Genomic DNA, 23,782 nt, shown 5'->3' with positions numbered 1-23,782 from the left:
GTCAAAGACAAAATATAGCATTGCTCAAGATTTTGAATCTTGGTGTCGAGTGGTATCAAATTTCGATGATTTACCGGAACGATACGTTTCGATTGTTTCATCTGGCATGGTATGAGATTTCAAATCATGCTAACAACGAGTGTCTATTCCATTTATTCTTAGTGTGTGTTGCTTCATTACAAGAGCAACATTGATGCTTGGAGTGGAGGTCGTTGATATGATATATTGTCATTGTGTTGTCTTAATGCATGATGAAATATTTCCATCATGTTTGAGTTAACTCATGTTTCTTGAGTTGGCACATCATAATTTTATTCACATTTTTTAGCTGATAGCATATCTTTCTCACATTCACATTATTATATTTTCCTATCTGTATTTGCTGGCTAACAACCCTTCTGTTTTGCCTCAGTTTCAATTAAGGTTGTCAGTTCAATGCTCTAGGATTCCATAAGACAAGGTGGTTATTGTTCAAGGTGTGAATTAGCTTATTATTGCTGCCTGATACTAGTGTAGGCATATCTATCTTTGGTTAGATTGAGCTCAGATGGAGCATAATAATTCCATTCCTGTGAACCAAACGTACAGCTAGCATTTATGTAGCATCCTACATACAGCATTGACTGAATTGTAAACCACAAATATGTTTCATTTGGAAAGCAAGTTGACAGTTTAATTTATGATTAAAAGAAACAACCACCAAATCAACTACCCACAGATTGTGCATAGTTGAACCTCAGTCAATTATGAATACAATTCAAGCAATGATGCAAGTTATATAAAAAATGAGCATTCAAGTAATAGATGGCTTACATGAAAAATGCCATTCCCTATCGTATATGTGACGGTAAAAGCTCTGCAAAATCGGTACTTTGATATCAGAAGGTATACTTGTATCATCCTCTGAAATTTATTAATGAAAGGATTAGATGAAACTTATCCGGTTACTCAGGTAATAGAAAAATCAATAAAAAAAAATCTCAGCATTCCATGTATCCAGTACGACATGGGAGCATGTCTTTAAGGCTAATTGTATGGCATGATAAAAATTGAAGAAAGAAAATAATGGTGCTTACAATACAAAGCTGCTGAAAATCAATCGTGATCCATATAATATTCAAGATTGAGTACAAAATACCATAAAAAACTGACGCGACAAGAAAATCAATTTGTATATTAAGAGAATTTAGAAATGCTAGCAGACTGCGTTTCTTCCATCCATTCATTGCCTAGTTTCAATGTGCTCCCAGAGAGTTTAATAAGGAGGAAAAGAAGAGTGAAAAAAGGAAGAGCAGAGAACAAAATGAAATCTAGCAGGAATTGGGAAGAAACAGTGTGGTTTTCATTTCAACCTAGAAAAACAACTGAAACCCTCAGGAAAACTAACAAAAATGAATACAAACAAACCTTAAATTTATTGTTAAGTTTAAGTAATAACATAAAGGGATAAGAGCTGACCAACTGTATCTAGGGCTCTGAGAACCAGGTAGAAAACGCAGACCTGCAAGATCAGAATAAAAGTGCATCAAATAAAACAACCAAAAAGCAATCATTCCTGATGAGACCATGTATAAGCAAAAATAATCAAGTATAACTAAGAAGAAATAATAAGACCAAAATTTTTTTTGATTAATGGACCATATTCTCACTCAATATGGTGCATAAACATACTGATCAACATAGTCAATGCATTTGTAGATTTTACTCTTCTTTTAATCCTCATTCAAAGGAATAAGAAGTCAGAATTTGGTTTACAAAAGCACTACACTGATAATCAAAATATTGAACCCAGTCCTAGCATCATTAGTAGGGCAGTAAATGGACCTGACATTCATGAAAGAACTTGGTGTTCAGTTCGATAAAGCTCGTTTACATTTGTTCAATAGTAACAAAAGTATATAAAATAAAGAAACTTGAACACTAGTAAACTTAGATTGTTAACGTCCATAGCCAATTTATGAATAAAGTTATTTATTAATTTGTGTAAAATGTAATCATAAATTTATTTCTTTTTTTATTCAAATACATAAAGATATAGTAATTTATAAATTTTATAATCTTAAATTATTCAAAATATGTTATAAATAAAATATAATATATTTTTCATGTATCAAATAAACATTTGACCTAATTTATAAGGATAATAACATTGTTAGTTGAGATCAATAAAAAGTTCGAGCTCAACTCGAGCTTGAAAAGATTTTTAAACCCATGTTTGAACAAGCTCGATAAGGAAGTAAAAAAGTTTGAACACAGCTAATATTGGCTCAGCTCATTTACACCCATAATTATTAGATCTTCACCTAATAATGTACTATTTTTGATGGAGTTGGGTACTACAAAACAAATCCTTAGAATGAAAATTATTAAGGACAATGAGGTCCTAAAGTTATCTTAGCAAGAATATATAAAGAAAGTGCTTAGCAGATTCAACATGGATAGAGCAAAGATAGTGAACACACCTTTGGCCCATCATTTTCGTCTTTCTAAGAATGAGTCACCTTCATCTAAGGATCCAACCTAAATGGGCATTGTACCCTATGCTTTTGTCATTGGTTGTCTTATGCTGTGTTGTAAATGGCGGTAGGCGATGGCAGGGCGGCCAGTGACCATCTATCACCTCGGCCGCCTAGGCACTGCCTAGACAATTGAATTTTTTTTTTTTACCATTTTTGATACATAATATTATAAATAGTCATCATGCTTATGCATAAATAAGTTTCATACAATACAATTTATAAAAGGTACAAATACATATATGCAACTAACAAAATAATTAATAAAAATTCATCACCATATTAATACTAAAAAAGTAATATCATTCAAAGTCTAGTTTAAAATTCAAAGTTTCAATCCAACATGACAACAAACCAATAAGGACTAAACTAAACATAACTAATCTTCTAAATCATCTACACATGCACCATCAATTACATCCATAATCCTCTCATCATCGGACTCAAAATCAACATCTTCATTCTCTTCCTCCAATGTATCTAAATCCTCATCAAATTCTCTATTGGGGGTGTTCCTTGTGTTCTTCCTTGGTTGTAGCACTTCATCCGCTCCCAAGACCTCCTCCACCATTCTCCAAGTCCCGAACCCGACTCGACCTCATCTTCATCACCACCATCAACAAGCCAACCTTGAGCTTCCTTGGTTTAAAATTTCGAACCATGTAGAGGTTTTAGTCCCAGACTGGAACAATACAGTTTCGATATTGTATCATACCATACTGATATAGTTTGAAAATTTTTTTAATATAAAATATTAACTATAAATAAAAATTTTAATCTAAATATTTAAAAATAAAAATAAAATAATTTTTTAATATATATATATTAAATTAATAAGATAATTTTATTAAACTGTAATTAAGTCTATTTAAATTATCGCAATCATAGTTAAAAGTTGATTAAAATTATTAATCTAAAGTTATTCTTAAATCCTAAGAAAAAATCTAACTCACCGCTCTTACCACTGTTTCGACTCGCGTAATGAGTCTGAACACATCGTCGGGACCGCACGACGCATCCGAACGAGTAGTCAGGCTCGGTCGACGGGTTCAAACGCGTCGTGGTGCGTCAACACCGAAGGGGTATCAGACGAAACGGCTCGAGATTTCAATCCATGACTAAAAATATATAAAAGCTAATCTAATGGTGACGGCGGCGGTGATGGCGGTTTCAAGCAGAAGGAGGTGAGTTGTGGGTGATTTGAGTTACAGAGTTATTTATGTTTTGAAAGGGAGTAGGGTTTTTTAAATTTTATTGACTTTAATCGTCTCATCCACCACCTCACCCCCCTCGACCGCCTCAGCCGCCTCGCTGGCTCACGCGCCAGCTCACCCGTCTCACCAGTCTAGCCTCATCTTTGATCGCCTAAGGCAAAGAAGGTGTGGTTGATGCCCGCCTCCTGCCTAGGCGGCACCTAGGCGGTCACCTCAAGAGTCATTTAGAACACTGGTCTTATGTATGCAATGATATGCATTAAACCAGATATAGCACATACAATGTGAGTTATAAGTAGGTTTATAAGTAACCAACATTGGGAGACAATGAAATAGATTCTCAGGTATTTGAAGAATATTGAAAACTCCTCTTTATGCTTTAGAAAGTCAAATTTTAGCTTGCATGGATATGTTGATGTTGATATGTCTAGTGATGTAGATGGCAAAAAGAGTACTACTGGATTTATTTATACTCTGAGTGATACTGCAATTCGTTGGGTTCAAAATTACAAAACATAGTTGCATTTTTTACTACTGAGAGATGGTTTGGTTGCAGTCTTTTCTAAAAAGTTGGGTCACAAATATGAAAAAATGTGTTATATTGTGACAATATATCATTCATTTGGCTAAGAATCTTGTTTATAATGCTAGGACAATGCACATACAGATTTGATATCACTTTATAAAATCCCCTTGGGAGGATACAATTTTGGCTCTTAAGAAAATACAAGTCATGCTCGATATGTTGACATAGATTGTGACACTTGAGAAACTGAAGTGATGCACAACTTTAGATAAACTGCTCCACTGAGGACTAAGGACTAAAGAATGAGGAGTTGTTGCCACTGTAGATGGAAACAATTGATGGTGAATTAGTCTCCAAGTGGGAGATTATTAATGTGTGTGTGATGCCTAATTATTTTATGTAAGGATATTTTAGGTATTTGAGACATTATTTGTAGTCCTAATTCAGTTATGATTGTGGGCGGTAGTCATTGAAATACATGATTCACACAAAGAGTGGAGAGAGAGCAAAAAAAAAATAGTTCTAAGAGGATGCATTCTCTCTTTGTAATCTTGGTTTCAATATAGTGGAAATTTGCAACGGTGGCAAGTGGGCGTAGTTGTCAAATTGAGGATAAACCACTATAAATTTTATGTATTCTGTGTTTATTTTTTTCAAATTTTTTGTATCGCTTTTGGTTATTAGGATTGGTGCTTTAATCCTAACACTCAAGGCCACTTCTAATACTCTTTTACCCACCTTTTGATCTCAAAGCTTACCATAGTAGTTGGTTCTAATCATGCATTTCATTATTCTATACTTGGAGCTCCTTACTCTCACTTCTAGTCTTTTTATTGTCAAGAAGGGCCTCCACAATGTCAATTGAGTTGGTAAGCTTCATCCTTGAGAGCAATGATCATCTACTCCCATTTATTGCACAAATTCCTTATGGAGTCAAACTCGACCTATTCTCCTAAACTACTCCACCTTATCGCCATCGGCTATTGGATATGGATTCAAGCATCAAGTGCTCGATCTTCGTCATCTACAATGTCATTTGCTCATGGAAGAGTCGAATTTTGTCCTTTGTGCATCTCGAAAGCATGCCCAATGTTGTCAAATCACTTAGGCTAGTAAAGGAAGCATCAGTTGGTACATGTACGTCAAGGCATGCCTTATTCTCTTCCAAGGCTTATCTATTAGATCCCATCCAACCCTCATGTCTTGGTAATGGGAACTTTCTCTAAAGGGTTCAACAATCTAACTTGGCATAGGTTCAAACTACTACAGGCACAGAGTTGTAGTTACTCATTAGATCAAAATGTTTCCTTGGGTTTAAAGTGGATGGCTCTAAAACTTCATGTTGTGGGTTTTTCTTCTTTAGGAAAGGGCATTGCCTCTTCGATTTATGCCCCCTCTTCTTCAATCTAGGTCCTCTTCGACTGTCTAGTCATGTGCTTATGTAGTCCATCAATGGGACTAAATTTATGCCCTCTCTTCTTCAATCTAGGTCCTCTTAGACTGTCTAGTCATGTGCTAATGTAGTCCATCAATGGGAACAACTTGTTCATTTTATGAATGAATGAAGGTAGCCATAGGTTCAATGGTAGGCACCTCTAAGGGGCTCTCATCCTGAATTGGCACCTCCACCTATAGATCCATGGTTGAAGGATCCTTGGTCAACTTAACTACTTGGCTAAAGAGTCAAACAATGTGGAATTGAACAACTCTAACCAGATCCGAACAAGGGAGCTTTCTGAGCTCTCATCATCAGAATCTCTAAGGCCACTTGTAAGATAAAAGCATAATTCTACAAAACAAAAGACAAAGTTAGAAAACAAATAAAGCATAACATAAGATAGAGTTCAAACCAAACCTTAGGCTCTTGGAGGCTAGTGGCCTTGAGATCTTGCTTCAAGAAATCAAATGCGTTGATGAGCATGAATAATTGGGTCAATTCTTAGAGTGCCTTGCTATCAAGGTAGGGTGAGATATTAGGGTTGTAAATGAACCAAATATTCATGAGCAAGTTTGGTGTTTAGCTTGGTAAGAGCTTGTTTATGATCGTTCAATACACACAAGGTCGATTAAATCAACAAGCTTAAACAACTTGTTAAACTAAATGAACAAACTTGAACAACTCGTTAAACTAAATGAATAAGCTTGAACATATGTGTTCAACTTGTCAATCTTCATGTATTGAGATTGTGAACTATATGTGAGTTCATGAACAAGGTTCACGAACAAAGTTTGTGAATCATGTTCATAATAAAACTCTCATCAACATGGTACATAAATAAAGAAACTTTCAAAATGAACAAACAAGCTTGTATTATCAAGTTCAATAACCAACGAAACAAGATTAAAACTGTAAATGTTTCAAACAATCAAATAAGTTTTGAATTAAGAGCTTGATAACATTTAAACGAACTAAGCTCAAGCTCATATAAAAAAACAAGTCAAGCTTAAACAACCATTTCAACGGCTTGGTTCATTTTAAGGTAGGCTCAGTTTAGATTGGTTCAGTTACCTTATAAAACACACTTAAACACTACAAAGTTTGGCTCGGCTTGGCTCATTTATAGCCCTATGAGATATTGACGATAAGTGGAGCATAGTGCGCCAGTAGAAAATCACTATGAAGAGGAAGAAATGAAAAACAACTTCCTCTACCATCTTTTTTCTCTAGTTTAGTTGGAGTATGATAGAAAACTTATTGTATCGTCCTTTATACGTGCCTTATGATCATCAACTAGTTAATGTTAATTTATGGAGTTAATGGGGGTAGCATCTATAGGTCCATAGAAATTGTCTAAGACTCACTAGAAGGAAATTAAGGACAAAGAAGATAGACCTAGAAACCCAATACTCTAAAGCCCAAAGGGTGCTAGAAGACACAAGGAGTTTTCTGATCAAAGCAAGGAAGTAGTAGAAATCTCTACTAAAGTTGTGAAAGAAAGGACAGTAAGACCTTGCCGTGCCTTTATAGTGCAAGGTCAACCATGCCACACGAACCTTACATCAATAGCGAGCACTGAGAAAATTCTCAATCATAAGGACAACAAAATTAGAGGATTTTACATCCAGAATCAGTGTTACAAATGCAAGGATATCACCTTGTTTCCTACATCATATTCCTAACCAAAATAGAGATAATGGATCACAAAAAATCAAGGCAAGGGAATGTTGTAATGGGGAAACCCCTAGAATATTTAGGAACCACTAAAACTATGAGATAAGCCCAGGTGTATAGCCCAATTAAAAGAGCTAACCTTGTGGTACCACATGGCTCCAAAGATTAGTCTACACACTTTTTAGGGCCTATAAAAGCAATTTTCCTAATCACAAAGAAAACCTTGAGCAATCGCTTTTCAAAGATTATGTAGTGCTTAGAGCCCTTTCCACCACCGTCTTCAAAGCATCAGTAAAAGAGAGAGGGTCATTGTCTAGCCACAAAAGAGATAGAGGAGTCTCAAAGCCATTGTACTTGTTTTAAATTGAGTAGAGACAAATCCTCGTCCTCTCCCACATTATATGAAACCTAACTAGACTCGGGCCACCACAGGCCAAGTTGCATTCAACTCAAACGAATGTCCAAACCATGGCCCATGGCCAAGTTGCATTCAACTCAAACGAATGTCCAAACCATGGTCCACCTTGAGTTGAACCACAGACAACACTCAAGCCATCCCACAAGTGATTGATCCCCAGCTACAGCTTGGTAAACCTGCTTCAACCTTGGCTAAGAGACTTAAACTCATTGACAAGTCACAAAGGGCCAAGTTGCATTTATCTCGAATGAATATCCAAGACACGTTCCACCACTAAAATGTATAGTTATCCAAGTGTGTGCCACATTATCATCCAAGCTTAATTAATTAACTTGGCACACTATTATTTATCTATTGTGTACCCATGTTGTGTTTGAGCCCTATATAGTGTAATGCTTCTTTATGAATAACAACAATACAGTACTAAGCTCTTCTTGACTCAAACTAATAGAGTGTTGCATAAAGTCGATGGGATAATGTTCATATGGTTTCCCCAAAAAATTGAGACAAAAATGATAAGATATTTGTTCTCAGAGATTACTTATATAGTGCATGTATCAATAGCACACAGGCAATAGGGCCATGGTGCATTGATATAATTATCATGAAACATGATAGTCTTGTTCTATTATCCTGCATTTTTCTAGTCATATATCATTAGGATTGAACACTTCTAAGTTAGACTACCTCAAAAGGGATATTTTTGGTCTCCAAGCAACGAACCTATCTCATACAATTTGTATTTTAACTTAACATGTAGCCTGCATAGATTGAGTCAGTCTGAGAATTTTTATTTCATTGTGAATGTTGTTCTTCACCCCTGCAGAGTGGAAAGCTTTTACCTGTCCCTCGTTCCCTCACAAAACTCTCCACAACAATGAAGATGTAGCACAATACAAGAAAGGGGAGTGAAAAATTGCGGATCAGAATAAACTGGTGTTTCCATGTTGAACAATGGTAATGATACCAACTGATGAATAGTAAAATAAAATTTGGATATCTCAAGGCATCCGCAAGTTTACATGTGTGTATGAATAAGATAACAAGGAAACGTATTAAATAAATGGAGGCCGTTGAGAATCTATGACAAGTCAACAGCATTCTGATGGCGTAATACTAGTAGAAAAAATATGAATGTAGGTATGCATTAAAATAAGAAATATCTATCTTCATCTTCAGTAGTTCTTAGATTTATCTCATTAGACAAGATCAACATCAATCAGACAAGATCAAAATGCAGGACTCCTCGTTAGCCAGGCAATGGGAACGCGAACTAATATACCTGGACATCCACGAAACGCTCAACAACCATCAATAATAACTAGAAATGGAGAACGGATCTAATCGCACACAGCGACTTGACGCGTCCAAACAAAAGGATATCAAATCAGGCAGCATATGTGCGGACAAATCAGATAGCAATCGCGTGCGATAAAAGATTTCCCACTTGAAACGAGGAAATCGAAAATCAGAGCGATGAGAAAAAAAGGAGACTGACCGCATTCCGGAGCTGTGGGCGTAACTGCTGGATGACAAGAGCGAAGCTGCGCGAGACCTTCTGGAGCATGAGGTAGGAGAAGTGCCAGTGGGGCTCCGCCGGGATCTGGCGTCGCACGCGATCCATGGCCATCTTAAGCTTCACCATGGGGTAGAGCTCCTCCGGATGCGCCACCATCGCTCCTAACACCCCCATCTCTCTGCAGCGTTCGTTACAACCGAGGACAACAACGAGAGCCTCGCCCTCCCAAGTCCCAACCTAAATAACCAAGAGAATCCGATCTCGACACGACTTCGAGCCTCCCGAGCGATGGCCGCTCACAGAAAAAGCCAGGCTGGCGCCGTCGCTTGCTGCTCACTCGCACTGTGTGAACGTACGCAATCATTAAGATGATTCCGCGTCAAGGTGGTTGAGTCACTGAGTCACGCTTCCTGGTCATGGATCGGAGAATTTTTAAAATTAAAATTAAGCGATGTGACGGGGACTAATTCAAACGATAATAATATGAAAACGATAATAGAAAAGGTCAAATCGAATTTATGCCTCCCATTTCGCTGATTGTTGACCATATTATTTTGAATATAATTATTGGTTTTCTAGAATATTATAATATTTTTTAAAATCAATTTACCGATTATATCAACTTATCTAATTAAAAAAGACTGTATTTAACTTTTATATTTACTAAAATAGGCAATTTGTCATCTCACGATATCCAACTAAAAAAAGATTGCATCACGGTATCCAACTAAAAAAAGATTGCATTTAACCTTATATTTACTAAAAGGAAAATTTCGCGATTTATCATCTCACCGGATTCGAGTTAAAAAAAAAGATTGCATTTAATTTTTATATTTACTAGAAAGGGAAATTTTTCGTATAACGGTATCTGACTTTAAAATAACTGCATTTAACCGGTCCACACGTTTAGCTTTCGTAAATATATAAATCTTATATTGTTTAACTTAATAGAATTGTCTTCTTTTGTTTGTTTTTTTAGGAGTGGGATAAAAATGAAATAATATGATAAATTATCAATCAACAATAAAATTAAATCAATCCTCTATTATAATATTTTCCTTCAAATGATTGATGGAGAATTCAATATTAAAACATTATCAATAAAATCCAGTAGAAAAAATTTAAACGAAAGAAAAAGAGTAGAACATTAATGCTATGTTTACTTGATAGAGTGGATGAGGAAAAGAAAGGAATCCTTGGGAAAATAAATCCTTGGGAAGGAGAAAAGAAATCCCTCGCCGCAGGGAGAGTAAACGGAGGATGCTCGGTCCCCGCGTCAACAGACATCAACCTGTTCGTGAGAAAATGGCTGTAACTGGAAATTGAACGCCTCCACCAGCACAAGGATTCCCTCGGCCTCCACTATCGCCTCTCGCCCCTCCGGGATCGCAGCCAGGCTTCCCAGTACCACCATTGCCTTCTCAGCCGTGCCGCCTCCGGGTTCACTGATCATGCCCACCAGAAGCGCCAGCGCCAGCGCTTACCGCCCGCTCCTTGTTCCGACGAGTGGAGCACAGCTTGTAGAGCGTGGTGAGGGCATCCTTCTTCCCCCGGCTCGAGCCACCCACGAGCAGCGCCACCAACGGGGGAATCGCCCCGCATGCGCCTATCGTTGCCCAGTTCTCCTCGATCATCGAAAGGTTCAGCAGCGCGCATGCGGCGTTCTGTTTCGCGGAGGTCGTCCCCGTACGCAGCGCGTACACCAGCGGCTTGATCGCACCTGCTGCCGCTATCCGCCCCTTGTTGGCCTCCTCCAACGAAAGGTTTATTAGCAACGCCGTCGCCGCGTTCTCTTGCGCAGCCGGGTCCGTGCTGCACAGCAGCGGTACCAAGGCCGGGATAGCCCCTGACTCTCCGATCAGCATCCGGAAGTCTGACCGGTGCTTCGCCAAGAGATGGATCCTCGTTGCAACCTCCCGCTTCACCTCCACCGACGCCGACCCCAAACACTCCACGCAGGCGCGCACCACTGGTTCGACGCCTTCCACTGACGCGTACTCCAGGATCTCCGACGACGAGCTGATCGCGGATCCCTCGAATCCCTCGACCCTTCCTCCGATCAGTACCTCAACTGCAAGTACGGCAAGGAGAGCATGCTCCGTGGGGTGGGAGGCGATGAGCAGCGGAGACGGAGGCGGAGGCGACGAGCAGCGGAGGCGGATGAAGACGAGGATACGGGTGAGGGTGCGCCGGCGGCAGAGGCGGACGGCGAGCAGGGGACAGAGGTGCGCCGGCGGCAGAGGAGAAGAAGAGAAGAAATCGGAGAGAATTTTTTTTTCGTCCGTCCGTCCGCGTTCCGTCTGATTTCGGAGTGATAGATTTGGGGGAGAAAACGATCTGCTGATGGATAGAATTTCTTTCCGCCCTTCAAAATTTATAAAAGTAAACGATGGATGGATACATCGTGAGGAAAGTTTTCCTTTGATTTATTTTCCGCCCTCCCAAGTAAACAGGGCGTAATACTCAGTGTTTTAAAAGGCGAAGGCGTTGGGCGAGGCGTTTACCATCCGCCCACACGGGGCGAAAGCCCTGAGGCGTCGGGCGTAAGTCCCATAAATTTTTAATTTTTAAATATATAAAAATAGGATATATATTATAAAATATTTTAAAAATATAAATAGATATAATAAAATTAAGAAAACCTATATAGATACAAAACTATCGTTATACAATTCTAAATAATAATTTAAAACACATACTTTTTCAATATTAGTCACTTAAAAAAGCAAATAATTCTAAATTGAAATAAATCACAGCCTAAATTAGTAAGTCAATGAAGTACTATAATGATCGTGTTAAAAAAATTTTCTATTTATTTGCTGAATTAATTTAAATTCTTTATAAGGAATGAAAATTTTTTACAAAAATGACTATAATGGAAGTCGAACCCAAGTCCGATTTCAAAATCAAACCCACTAAGCCACTGCGCTATGCAGTGTTGTTGAATAAATAACTTGTTTAATTATTTATTTTAATGCCTTACGCCCTATTATTGGAACGCCTCGTCCCAGGTCGAGCCCCGAGGCTCGCCTCCGGAACGCCTTTTAAAACACTGGTAATACTTCCTCTAATTTTTGGTCGGTCAGTCGAGTTCGGATCCTCTGGTCCAAATCTCTCTGAGTCCCTGAGTCTTAAGGAAGCGACAAAATTTTGCACGTGCGTAGCACGTGCAAAATCTTCGCCAAAAACTCCGCTCCCGCTCCCTCCGACCGGCCGCTCTTCTTCCTCCTCCGACCGGCGCCCGCTCCCTCCTCCTCCTCCTCGACAAAAACCCGCGCTGCTCGAAGCCCCCGCCTCTTCTTCCTCCTCCGACCGGCACCCGCTCCCTCCTCCTCCTCGTCGGCCCCCTCCTCCTCCTCGCCAAAAACCCGCGCTGCTCGAAGCCCCCGCCCCCGTCTCTTCTTCCTCCTCCGACCGGCGAACGAAGTCCCTCTTCCTCTTCCTTCTCCACCCGCGCTGAAGCCCCCGCCTCTTCTTCCTCCTCCTCCGACCGGCGAACGAAGTCCCTCTTCCTCTTCCTCCTCCACCCGCGCTGCTCCTCGTCGCTGCTCCCCGAAGCCTGCCGACGGCTGATCTCTTCTCTTGTTCTTCTTCTTCTTCTTGTTGTTGTTGTTCTTGTAGGAGCCTTTGCGTTGAGGAACAAAGATGAACTAAGAATGAAGGTTTCAGAACAGATTTTCCACAATTTTTCTTCTTCTTTCTTGTGAAAATTTGTGATTAATTTGTTTCTGCAAGCTCAGATTATGCAGGTCGAGGAAGGTGGCTTTGAGAAGGGAAGAATGGAGATCGAGGTGAATGACTATCCTGGCTCAGGACCGAACGGCCGCCATGATCCGAAGAACCCTGGAAAACCCTAAATCACTCTCCTAACTAGTTGATAAAGTAGGGTTAGTTCAGTATTAAGGATGGCAATTAACAGTGAGCCTTGTGTTAATCCTATTTACTTGGATTAGGAGTTTAATGAAGTAGTTAATTATATTTTTGATGCTTTCATTGTGTGTGTGTAATTTCATTGACTGTTAGTTGTGTTCATGTAAGGTTTTTCAAGTTTGTACAAAGGTTTGTGTTGTTTCATTGTTTGAATCTTGCTCTGTCTCGATCAAAAGTTATAAAAATTGGTTTTCCAAAGATTACCAAAGATCGATCAAATCTAATTTACACTTGTTAATTATATAGAATTATACTAAAGATTCTTTCTTTCTTTCTTTCTTGTCATTATGTATAAAGTTAACATCTGCCACTCCCAAGAGTTCATCTTTGCATAAAGTGAAGTGCTTGTAGTGAAAGATCATAATTGAGACAGAAGCAAGTTCTTAGTTTCTTCTAAACTTTATAGATTTTGCACAGCCTTTACAACAAGGGCAGAAGTACAATCGAAATGAAGAGTGAAACACAAAACTACATATCGAAACCATGGTTTAGAACATCATACATTTATCAAGCTGTTGGATAGAAGTATCAAACATCACTAACCACACTAATACAAATGCCATATTTGGAGTTCTAATGATGATATCAAACAAGAATTCCTCCTGAACATGCTCGACATAGTTTATATTTGATTCATGGCATAACAAGGAAAGATTCAAACAGCTAATCGTAGGGAAATCACCTAGTCCTTAAGCGAGCGAGGTTTAGCTGCTTCCTGCCATTTCTTTCAACAGAACCAGTTGAATCCACCTTGTTGGTGCAAAGAAACCTCAATGGCTTCATGCATAACATCAGAGTAGTCCACTCCAATTGGCTGTTCATTAAGTTCTTGCTGAAACTGCAACATGCTTTGCTGAGCAAACTGCGATTGCTCCGCCAAGCTATCGACTCCTTCAAAGAGGTCGTCGCCGATTCCAGGTCCCTGCTCAAGCAAGTTGTATTCCAACTTGTTTCTAGTATGAAGACCATTCGGCTCTTCGAACATGGACAAACATCCTGAGTTGAAGTTCTTGGTACCGCTGATATTGTTTTCGTACAAGTTCATCAACTCCTTGATTGATCTTTGCCCGTCGGAAGGAATGCCCAGGACGGATATCGAAGAAGGAAAAACTGAAGGCTTCGGCAAGCAGCACGAGTAGAAGGGGAAACCCTAGTTCTTCTCTTCGTCGAGGAAGAAGAGGGGCGGATAGGAAGCCAGTGGTTTAGAAGAGGGTCGGCAGGAAGGCGCCGAGCTTCGTTGAGGGCAAAGAGGGTCGCTGCGAGCTTCGTCGAGGAAGAAGAGGGTCGGCAGGTTTCGGGGAGCAGCGACAGGGGAAACCCTAGTTTTTCGCTTCGGGCAGGCTTCGGCAGAAAAGGTGAGGCGGGGACTTCGTTCGCCGGTCGGAGGAGGAAGAAGAGGAGAGGTGCAGCGTGGGTGGAGGAGGAAGAGGAAGAGGGACTTCGTTCGCCGGTCGGAGGAGGAAGAAGAGCGGGCGCAGGTCGGAGGGAGCGAGAGCGGGGTTTTTGGCAAAGATTTTGCACGTGCTACGCACGTGCAAAATTTTGTCGTTTTCTTAAGACTCAGGGACTCGGATAGATTTGGACCCAGAGGATCCGAACTCCGGTCAGTCAGCTCCTATAAAAAAACGAAGGGTATTTCGATTCCTCCCCCCCCCCCCCCCCCCCCCCACCCTCCGCCACGCCAGACGAGCCTCGAATCTCCTCCGCCCACCCCGGCCGACGCCACCGCCTCGTCTCCCCGTCCGCCCCACGCCAGACGAACAATCTCCCTATGCCTCCTCATCCTCGAGCTCGTCGACGAGGCCGCCGCAACGCCGGCGCGGCCTAGGCGATGGCGAACTTGGCCCAAGCAGCGGCGGACGCCGCCCAGGCGTCGGCAAACTACGCCCAGGCGATGGCGGACGCCGCCCAAATCATAGCTGACGCGGCCCCCGTAGCAACTCCTCCTCCTCCTCCTCCTCCACCTCCATCTCAATCTTCATCAGCTCCACCGCCACCGCCGCCACCAGCACCGGTCATCTCCGTCGAGGACGACGAGGACGACGAGGAGTAGCTGCATGCGGATCTTGGTAAAAGACTGACAATTTAGTAGTATATTTCAAGCTGTAAAAGATCGAGAAGTCATGATTCTTTCATATATACCTGCATGTAAGATTTGATCTAAATCTTGATACTTTTTTCTTGATATCGCACTTTCCGAGCACAATAGTAGATACATCCTGACTCCTAAATTATATGCAAAACAATCTATTTCATATAATTAGACCTATGTTGAACATATGTTGATCATTCATATTGATATAATACTGATAATATTTTTCTAGTACCACCCGCATATCATCCTCATCATATACTTAGGGCTGGGTCGGTACGGTATACCAAATTTTACATACGATACCGTATACCATATCGAAAATTTCGGCATAAAAAAATATATACCGTTACCATACCGAAAATTCGGTATACCGGAATTTCGGTATACCGAAAATTCGGTATACCGGAATTTCGGTATACCGAAAATTCGGTATACCGAATTTTCAGTATAGTATAAAATGCATACCGATCAAAATATTCGATATACCGATCATACCGAAATATCGACCAACCGACCGATCATACTGATCATACCGATCGTATAAAAATGTTCGGTATACTGATCATACCGAAATACCGTACCCAATATCAATTTTAAAAATAATAAATAATTTATAAAAGGATATATAATAGGTATTTCGGTATATACCGAAATACCGAAAAATAATAATTTCATACCGATACCGATACCGAAAAATTCGATACGGTATTATACCTCCGCCACGCCAGACGAGCCTCGAATCTCCTCCGCCCGCCCCGGCCGACGCCACTGCCTCGTCTCCCCCGCCCGCCCCACGCCAGACGAACAATCTCCCTATGCCTCCTCGTCCTCGAGCTCGTCGACGAGGCCGCCGCAACGCCGGCGCGGCCCAGGCGATGGCGAACTTGGCCCAAGCGGCGGCGGACGCCACCCAGGCGTCGGCAAACTACGCCAAGGCGGTGGCGGACGCCGCCCAAATCATAGCTGACGCGGCACCCGTAGCAACTCCTCCTCCTCCTCCTCCTCCACCTCCATCTCAATCTTCATCAGCTCCACTGCCACCGCCGCCACCAGCACCGGTCATCTCCGTCGAGGACGACGAGGACGACGAGGAGTAGCTGCATGCGGATCTTGGTAAAAGACTGACAATTTAGTAGTATATTTCAAGCTGTAAAAGATCGAGAAGTCTTGATTCTTTCATATATATACCTGCATGTAAGATTTGATCTAAATCTTGATACTTTTTTCTTGATATCGCACTTTCCGAGCACAATAGTAGATACATCCTGACTCCTAAATTATATGCAAAACAATCTATTTCATATAATTAGACCTATGTTGAACATATGTTGATCATTCATATTGATATAATACTGATAATATTTCTCTAGTACCACCCGCATATGATCCTCATCATATACTTAGGGCTGGGTCGGTACGGTATACCGAATTTTACATACGATACCGTATACCGTATCGAAAATTTCGGCATAAAAAAACATATACCGTTACCATACCGAAAATTCGGTATACCGAAAATTCGGTATACCGAATTTTCAGTATAGTATAAAATGCATACCGATCAAAATATTCGATATACCGATCATACCAATCATACCGAAATACCGACCAACCGACCGATCATACTAATCATACCGATCGTATAAAAATGTTCGGTATACCGATCATACCGAAATACCGTACCCAATATCAATTTTAAAAATAATAAATAATTTATAAGAGGATATATAATAGGTATTTCGGTATATACCGAAATACCGAAAAATAATAATTTCATACCGATACCGATACCGAAAAATTCGGTACGGTATTATACCTCCGCCACGCCAGACGAGCCTCGAATCTCCTCCGCCCGCCCCGGCTGACGCCACCGCCTCGTCTCCCCCGCCCGCCCCACGCCAGACGAACAATCTCCCTATGCCTCCTCGTCCTCGAGCACGTCGACGAGGCCGCCGCAACGCCGGCGCGGCCCAGGCGATGGCGAACTTGGCCCAAGCGGCGACGGACGCCGCCCAGGCGTCGGCAAACTACGCCCAGGCGGTGGCGGACGCCGCCCAAATCATAGCTGACGCGGCCCCCGTAGCAACTCCTCCTCCTCCTCCTCCACCTCCATCTCAATCTTCATCAGCTCCACCGCCACCACCGCCACCAGCACCGGTCATCGCCGTCGAGGACGACGAGGAGTAGTTGCATGCGGATCTTGGTAAAAGACTGACAATTTAGTAGTATATTTCAAGCTGTAAAAGATCGAGAAGTCTTGATTCTTTCATATATACCTGCATGTAAGATTTGATCTAAATCTTGATACTTTTTTCTTGATATCGCACTTTCCCAGCACAATAGTAGATACATCCTGACTCCTAAATTATATGCAAAACAATCTATTTCATATAATTAGACCTATGCTGAACATATGTTGATCATTCATATTGATATAATAATGATAATATTTCTCTAGTACCACCCGCATATGATCCTCATCATATACTTAGGGCTGGGTCGGTACGGTATATCGAATTTTACATACGATACCGTATACCGTATCGAAAATTTCGGCATAAAAAAAATCTATACCGTTACCACACCGAAAATTCGGTATACCGGAATTTCGGTATACCGAAAATTCGATATACCGGAATTTTCATACCGAATTTTCAGTATAGTATAAAATGCATACCGATCAAAATATTCGATATATCGATCATACCGATCATACCGAAATACCGACCAACCGACCGATCATACTGATCATACCGATCGTATAAAAATGTTCGGTATACCGATCATACCAAAATACCGTACCCAATATCAATTTTAAAAATAATAAATAATTTATAAAAGGATATATAATAGGTATTTCGGTATATACCGAAATACCGAAAAATAATAATTTCATACCGATACCGATACCGAAAAATTCGGTACGGTATTATACCTCCGCCACGCCAGACGAGCCTCGAATCTCCTCCGCCCGCCCCGGCCGACGCCACCGCCTTGTCTCCCCCGCCCGCCCCACGCCAGACGAACAATCTCCCTATGCCTCCTCGTCCTCGAGCTCGTCGACGAGGCCGCCGCAACGCCGGCGCGGCCCAGGCGATGGCGAACTTGGCCCAAGCGGCGGCGGACGCCGCCCAGGCGTCGGCAAACTACGCCCAGGCGGTGGCGGACGCCGCCCAAATCATAGCTGACGCGGCCCCCGTAGCAACTCCTCCTCCTCCTCCTCCACCTCCATCTCAATCTTCATCAGCTCCACCGCCACCACCGCCACCAGCACCGGTCATCGCCGTCGAGGACGACGAGGACGACGAGGAGTAGCTGCATGCGGATCTTGGTAAAAGACTGACAATTTAGTAGTATATTTCAAGCTGTAAAAGATCGAGAAGTCTTGATTCTTTCATATATACCTGCATGTAAGATTTGATCTAAATCTTGATACTTTTTTCTTGATATCGCACTTTCCCAGCACAATAGTAGATACATCCTGACTCCTAAATTATATGCAAAACAATCTATTTCATATAATTAGACCTATGCTGAACATATGTTGATCATTCATATTGATATAATAATGATAATATTTCTCTAGTACCACCCGCATATGATCCTCATCATATACTTAGGGCTGGGTCGGTACGGTATACCGAATTTTACATACGATACTGTATACCGTATCGAAAATTTCGGTATAAAAAAAATTTATACCGTTACCACACCGAAAATTCGGTATACTGGAATTTCGGTATACCGAAAATTCGGTATACCGGAATTTTACCGAATTTTCAATATAGTATAAAATGCATACCGATCAAAATATTCGATATACCGATCATACCGATCATACCGAAATACCGACCAACTGACCGATCATACTGATCATACCGATCGTATAAAAATGTTCGGTATACCGATCATACCGAAATACCGTATCCAATATCAATTATAAAAATAATAATTAATTTATAAAAGGATATATAATAGGTATTTCGGTATATACCGAAATACCGAAAAATAATAATTTCATACCGATACCGATACCGAAAAATTCGATACGGTATTATACCTCCGCCACGCCAGACGAGCCTCGAATCTCCTCCGCCCGCCCCGGCCGACGCCACCGCCTCGTCTCCCCCGCCCGCCCCACGCCAGACGAACAATCTCCCTATGCCTCCTCGTCCTCGAGCTCGTCGACGAGGCCGCCGCAACGCCGGCGTGGCCTAGGCGATGGCAAACTTGGCCCAAGCGGCGACGGACGCCGCCTAGGCGTCGGCAAACTACGCCCAGGCGGTGGCGGATGCCGCCCAAATCATAGCTGACGCGGCCCCCGTAGCAACTCCTCCTCCTCCTCCTCCTCCACCTCCATCTCAATCTTCATCAGCTCCACCGCCGCCACCAGCACCGGTCATCTCCATCGAGGACGACAAGGACGACGAGGAGTAGCTGCATGCGGATCTTGGTAAAAGACTGACAATTTAGTAGTATATTTCAAGCTGTAAAAGATCGAGAAGTCTTGATTCTTTCATATATACCTGCATGTAAGATTTGATCTAAATCTTGATACTTTTTTCTTGATATCGCACTTTCCCAGCACAATAGTAGATACATCCTGACTCCTAAATTATATGCAAAACAATCTATTTCATATAATTAGACCTATGTTGAACATATGTTGATCATTCATATTGAAATAATACTGATAATATTTCTCTAGTACCACCCGCATATGATCCTCATCATATACTTAGGGCTGGGTCGGTACGGTATACCGAATTTTACATACGATACCGTATACCGTATCAAAAATTTCGGCATAAAAAAAACCTATACCGTTACCATACCGAAAATTCGGTATACCGGAATTTCGGTATACCAAAAATTCGGTATACCGAATTTTCAGTATAGTATAAAATGCATACCGATCAAAATATTCGATATATCGATCATACCGAAATACCGACCAACCGACCGATCATACTGATCATACCGATCGTATAAAAATGTTCGGTAAACCGATCATACCGAAATACCGTACCCAATATCAATTTTTTTAAAAAAAATAATTTATAAAAGGATATATAATAGGTATTTCAGTATATACCGAAATACCGAAAAATAATAATTTCATACCGATACCGATACCGAAAAATTCGGTACGGTATTATACCTCCGCCACGCCAGACGAGCCTCGAATCTCCTCCGCCCGCCCCGGCCGACGCCACCGCCTCGTCTCCCCCGCCCGCCCCACGCCAGACGAACAATCTCCCTATGCCTCCTCGTCCTCGAGCTCGTCGACGAGGCCGCCGCAACGCCGGCGCGGCCCAGGCGATGGCGAACTTGACCCAAGCGACGGCGGACGCCGCCCAGGCGTCGGCAAACTACGCCCAGGCAGTGGCGGACGCCGCCCAAATCATAGCTGACGCGGCCCCCGTAGCAACTCCTCCTCCTCCTCCTCCTCCACCTCCACCTCCATCTCAATCTTCATCAGCTCCACCGCCACCGCCGCCACCAGCACCGTTCATCTCCGTCGAGGACGACGAGGACGACGAGGAGTAGCTGCATGCGGATCTTGGTAAAAGACTGACAATTTAATAGTATATTTCAAGCTGTAAAAGATCGAGAAGTCTTGATTCTTTCATATATACCTGCATGTAAGATTTGATCTAAATCTTGATACTTTTTTCTTGATATCGCACTTTCCCAGCACAATCGTAGATACATCCTGACTCCTAAATTATATGCAAAACAATCTATTTCATATAATTAGACCTATGTTGAACATATGTTGATCATTCATATTGATATAATACTGATAATATTTCTCTAGTACCACCCGCATATGATCCTCATCATATACTTAGGGCTGGGTCGGTACGGTATACCGAATTTTACATACGATACCGTATACCGTATCGAAAATTTCGGCATAAAAAAACCTATACCGTTATCATACCGAAAATTCGGTATACCGGAATTTCGGTATATCGAAAATTCGGTATACTGAATTTTCATTATAGTATAAAATGCATACCGATTAAAATATTCGATATATCGATCATACCGATTATACCGAAATACCGACCAACCGAACCGACCAATCATACTGATCATACCGATCGTATAAAAATGTTCGGTATACCGATCATACCGAAATACCGTATCCAATATCAATTTTAAAAATAATAAATAATTTATAAAAGGATATATAATAGGTATTTCGGTATATACCGAAATACCGAAAAATAATAATTTCATACCGATACCGATACCAAAAAATTCGGTACGGTATTATACCTCCGCCACGCCAGACGAGCCTCGAATCTCCTCCGCCCGCCCCGGCCGACGCCACCGCCTCGTCTCCCCCGCCCGCCCCACGCTAGACGAACAATCAATGTTAATTGGATGATAGGAATATTAACTAATTAACTTGCAAAATAATTCAGTCAAAAGAATGTGAAGAAATTAAAGGAAATACACATGCACTACATATATATGCAGCATTGAATAAAGAACAAGTTAAATTACTACTTCTAAGCTATATATAATTTAACTAATTAACACTACTTTGTGAAAATTAACCTTAATTATCTTTTTCTCCTTTAATTAATCATCCCAAAGGAAAGGAAAAGACAACATATGCATCATTCACATGCATGCATGACTAGAGCAGCACTCTCACATTCTTTGTAAGTGGGGCATGATTTACCATCCATTATTAGATATTTGGAACCTTTAACAAATGACTTGTTTTGCAAGATTTACAGATTGTCACTTTGATGAAATAAATTTTCTAACACTAGGGGAGCAAAGTTATATATATCTTGAAGAACAACGAAAAGTTTGTTGGAATGAAAAAATATTATCTCATTTTGATCGTCGCAACAATCAATATGAGTAAGAAGTGGAAAGAATCATTCACTTGCAAAGAATTGCAAACTAATTATTTGATATTTTTTGTTAATACAAAAAATATGACAAAGTTATATATACAAGTAGAGAATACTCCAGTAAAAATTGATATCCCTATAAGACCATCTATTACTCTACCTATATAGAATACGCTAGAAGCGTGGTTGACCAATTGGCTCAAAAGACATTGTGCCTCGAAAAAAAAAGTATAAGAAAAGGAATAATCAAAAGCTCCAAAAGCATTTCTAGATGATAGTAAGAGAAATCAATGAATTAGATGTGGATAATATTGTTCTTGAAGAATCACCGTTACAGAAAAATAATGAGATTTCAATAAATTATTTGATATCTCTAAAATATAGTTATAGGATCGAAACAATACAACCATTGATGATATTTTTGCTTTCAATATGACCCTTGACATCATGCAAGCTGATGATGATTCCAACCCACAATCTATTAAAGATTGTAAAAAAAAAAGACTAATCAAAATGGAAGACGGTTATATAGGCTGAATTAGAATCTCTAGAGAAATGTAAAGTCTTTGGGTCGGTAGTTCGAACACTTAAAGATGTCTACGTTGTAGATCCATTTTGGTTCGTTGTGTAGTGGGATAGAAATTTGTACTGCACAACCAAATACTCAAAGGAAAGAAACATCAAGTTATCGACCATAGATAAGTTGTAACAAGTGAGTATCGATGATAATTAGTTGGTCTTCCACGAATCAATAATGCAACGTGTATTATATATGGCATGACCCCAAATAGAAGATGAAAGTTTTATTTTTATTAGTAGTGGTCTAGCAATTAATTGCAACCGTTTAATAAATGATTTTGCTAGGTCATTCTATATATAAACATATTCAATTGAATGCTCAATTGAAATTCCGATTGACATACAATAGGCATCAAATGCTTGTGACTTAAATTCAAAGACATTATCAAGGCGAATTAGCTTGATTGAATAATTCGAGAATTGAACTCATAATTTAATAATTTACCCAAGTAATTTAGCAAAAGCTATATTTTGAAATGAAAGCAAACTAATATGTGATAATCTAGTTGAATCATTAACCAATATTATAAAATATCAAAATGGTTCACATGGTGGGTGCATAGGTCCACAAATATCTCCATGAATCCTCTCCAAAAAGGTTGGAGTTTCAATATCAACCTTTGTAGAGGAAGATCTTATAATTAGTTTGTCTTGTAAACAAACCACACATGAAAATTTATCATGTAAAGAATCTTCTGGTAAAAAAGTCCACATGAATTATTTATTATTCTTTGTATCATTGTTGCCCCAAGATGATCAAGTCAGTCATGTCATAATATAAAATCGTGTTTGTCAACAAACTTTTAATTTATTATTATATTTATTTCAACTACTTTTATTATTGTACAATACATCTCAGAAGGGAGTGTGTACAATCTTTCTTTTATCTATGCTTTTGACTATATATAATAAATATAATGCAAAAATATCCAATATTATTTTCATTCAATGTTTCAATATAATATTCATTTTAACTAATATCTTTAAAGTTA

The 23,782-nt window shown here is 40.4% G+C and overlaps 2 protein-coding genes and 1 pseudogene across 2 annotated transcripts; 1 reads left to right on the top strand and 2 right to left on the bottom strand.

Annotated features, from left to right (window-relative positions):
* Window positions 1-793: 793 nt before the first annotated feature.
* Window positions 794-9,608, bottom strand: LOC141823668 (squalene synthase 1-like). The gene is made up of 3 exons (XM_074710941.1): window positions 9,285-9,608; window positions 1,459-1,501; window positions 794-903 (listed from the first exon to the last, which is right to left on the bottom strand). Exons 1-3 carry the CDS (start codon window positions 9,477-9,479, stop codon window positions 794-796), a joined length of 348 nt encoding a protein of 115 aa, XP_074567042.1. The 5' UTR covers window positions 9,480-9,608.
* An 809-nt stretch (window positions 9,609-10,417) lies between these two features.
* LOC141823667 (uncharacterized) lies at window positions 10,418-11,859 on the bottom strand (annotated as a pseudogene).
* A 420-nt stretch (window positions 11,860-12,279) lies between these two features.
* LOC141823666 (uncharacterized) lies at window positions 12,280-13,379 on the top strand. Its single transcript, XM_074710940.1, has 3 exons — window positions 12,280-12,360; window positions 12,470-12,967; window positions 13,046-13,379. Exons 1-3 carry the CDS (start codon window positions 12,280-12,282, stop codon window positions 13,160-13,162), a joined length of 696 nt encoding a protein of 231 aa, XP_074567041.1. The 3' UTR covers window positions 13,163-13,379.
* Window positions 13,380-23,782: the final 10,403 nt, after the last annotated feature.

The sequence above is a fragment of the Curcuma longa genome, chromosome 3 (genome assembly GCF_044706935.1).
Source record: "Curcuma longa cultivar G26 ecotype Majalengka, Jawa Barat chromosome 3, ITB_CL_G26_1.1, whole genome shotgun sequence".
Classification (NCBI taxonomy): Eukaryota; Viridiplantae; Streptophyta; class Magnoliopsida; order Zingiberales; family Zingiberaceae; genus Curcuma; species Curcuma longa.
Note: the sequence above shows the minus strand (reverse complement) of the source record. Positions and strands in the feature narration are given on the sequence as shown.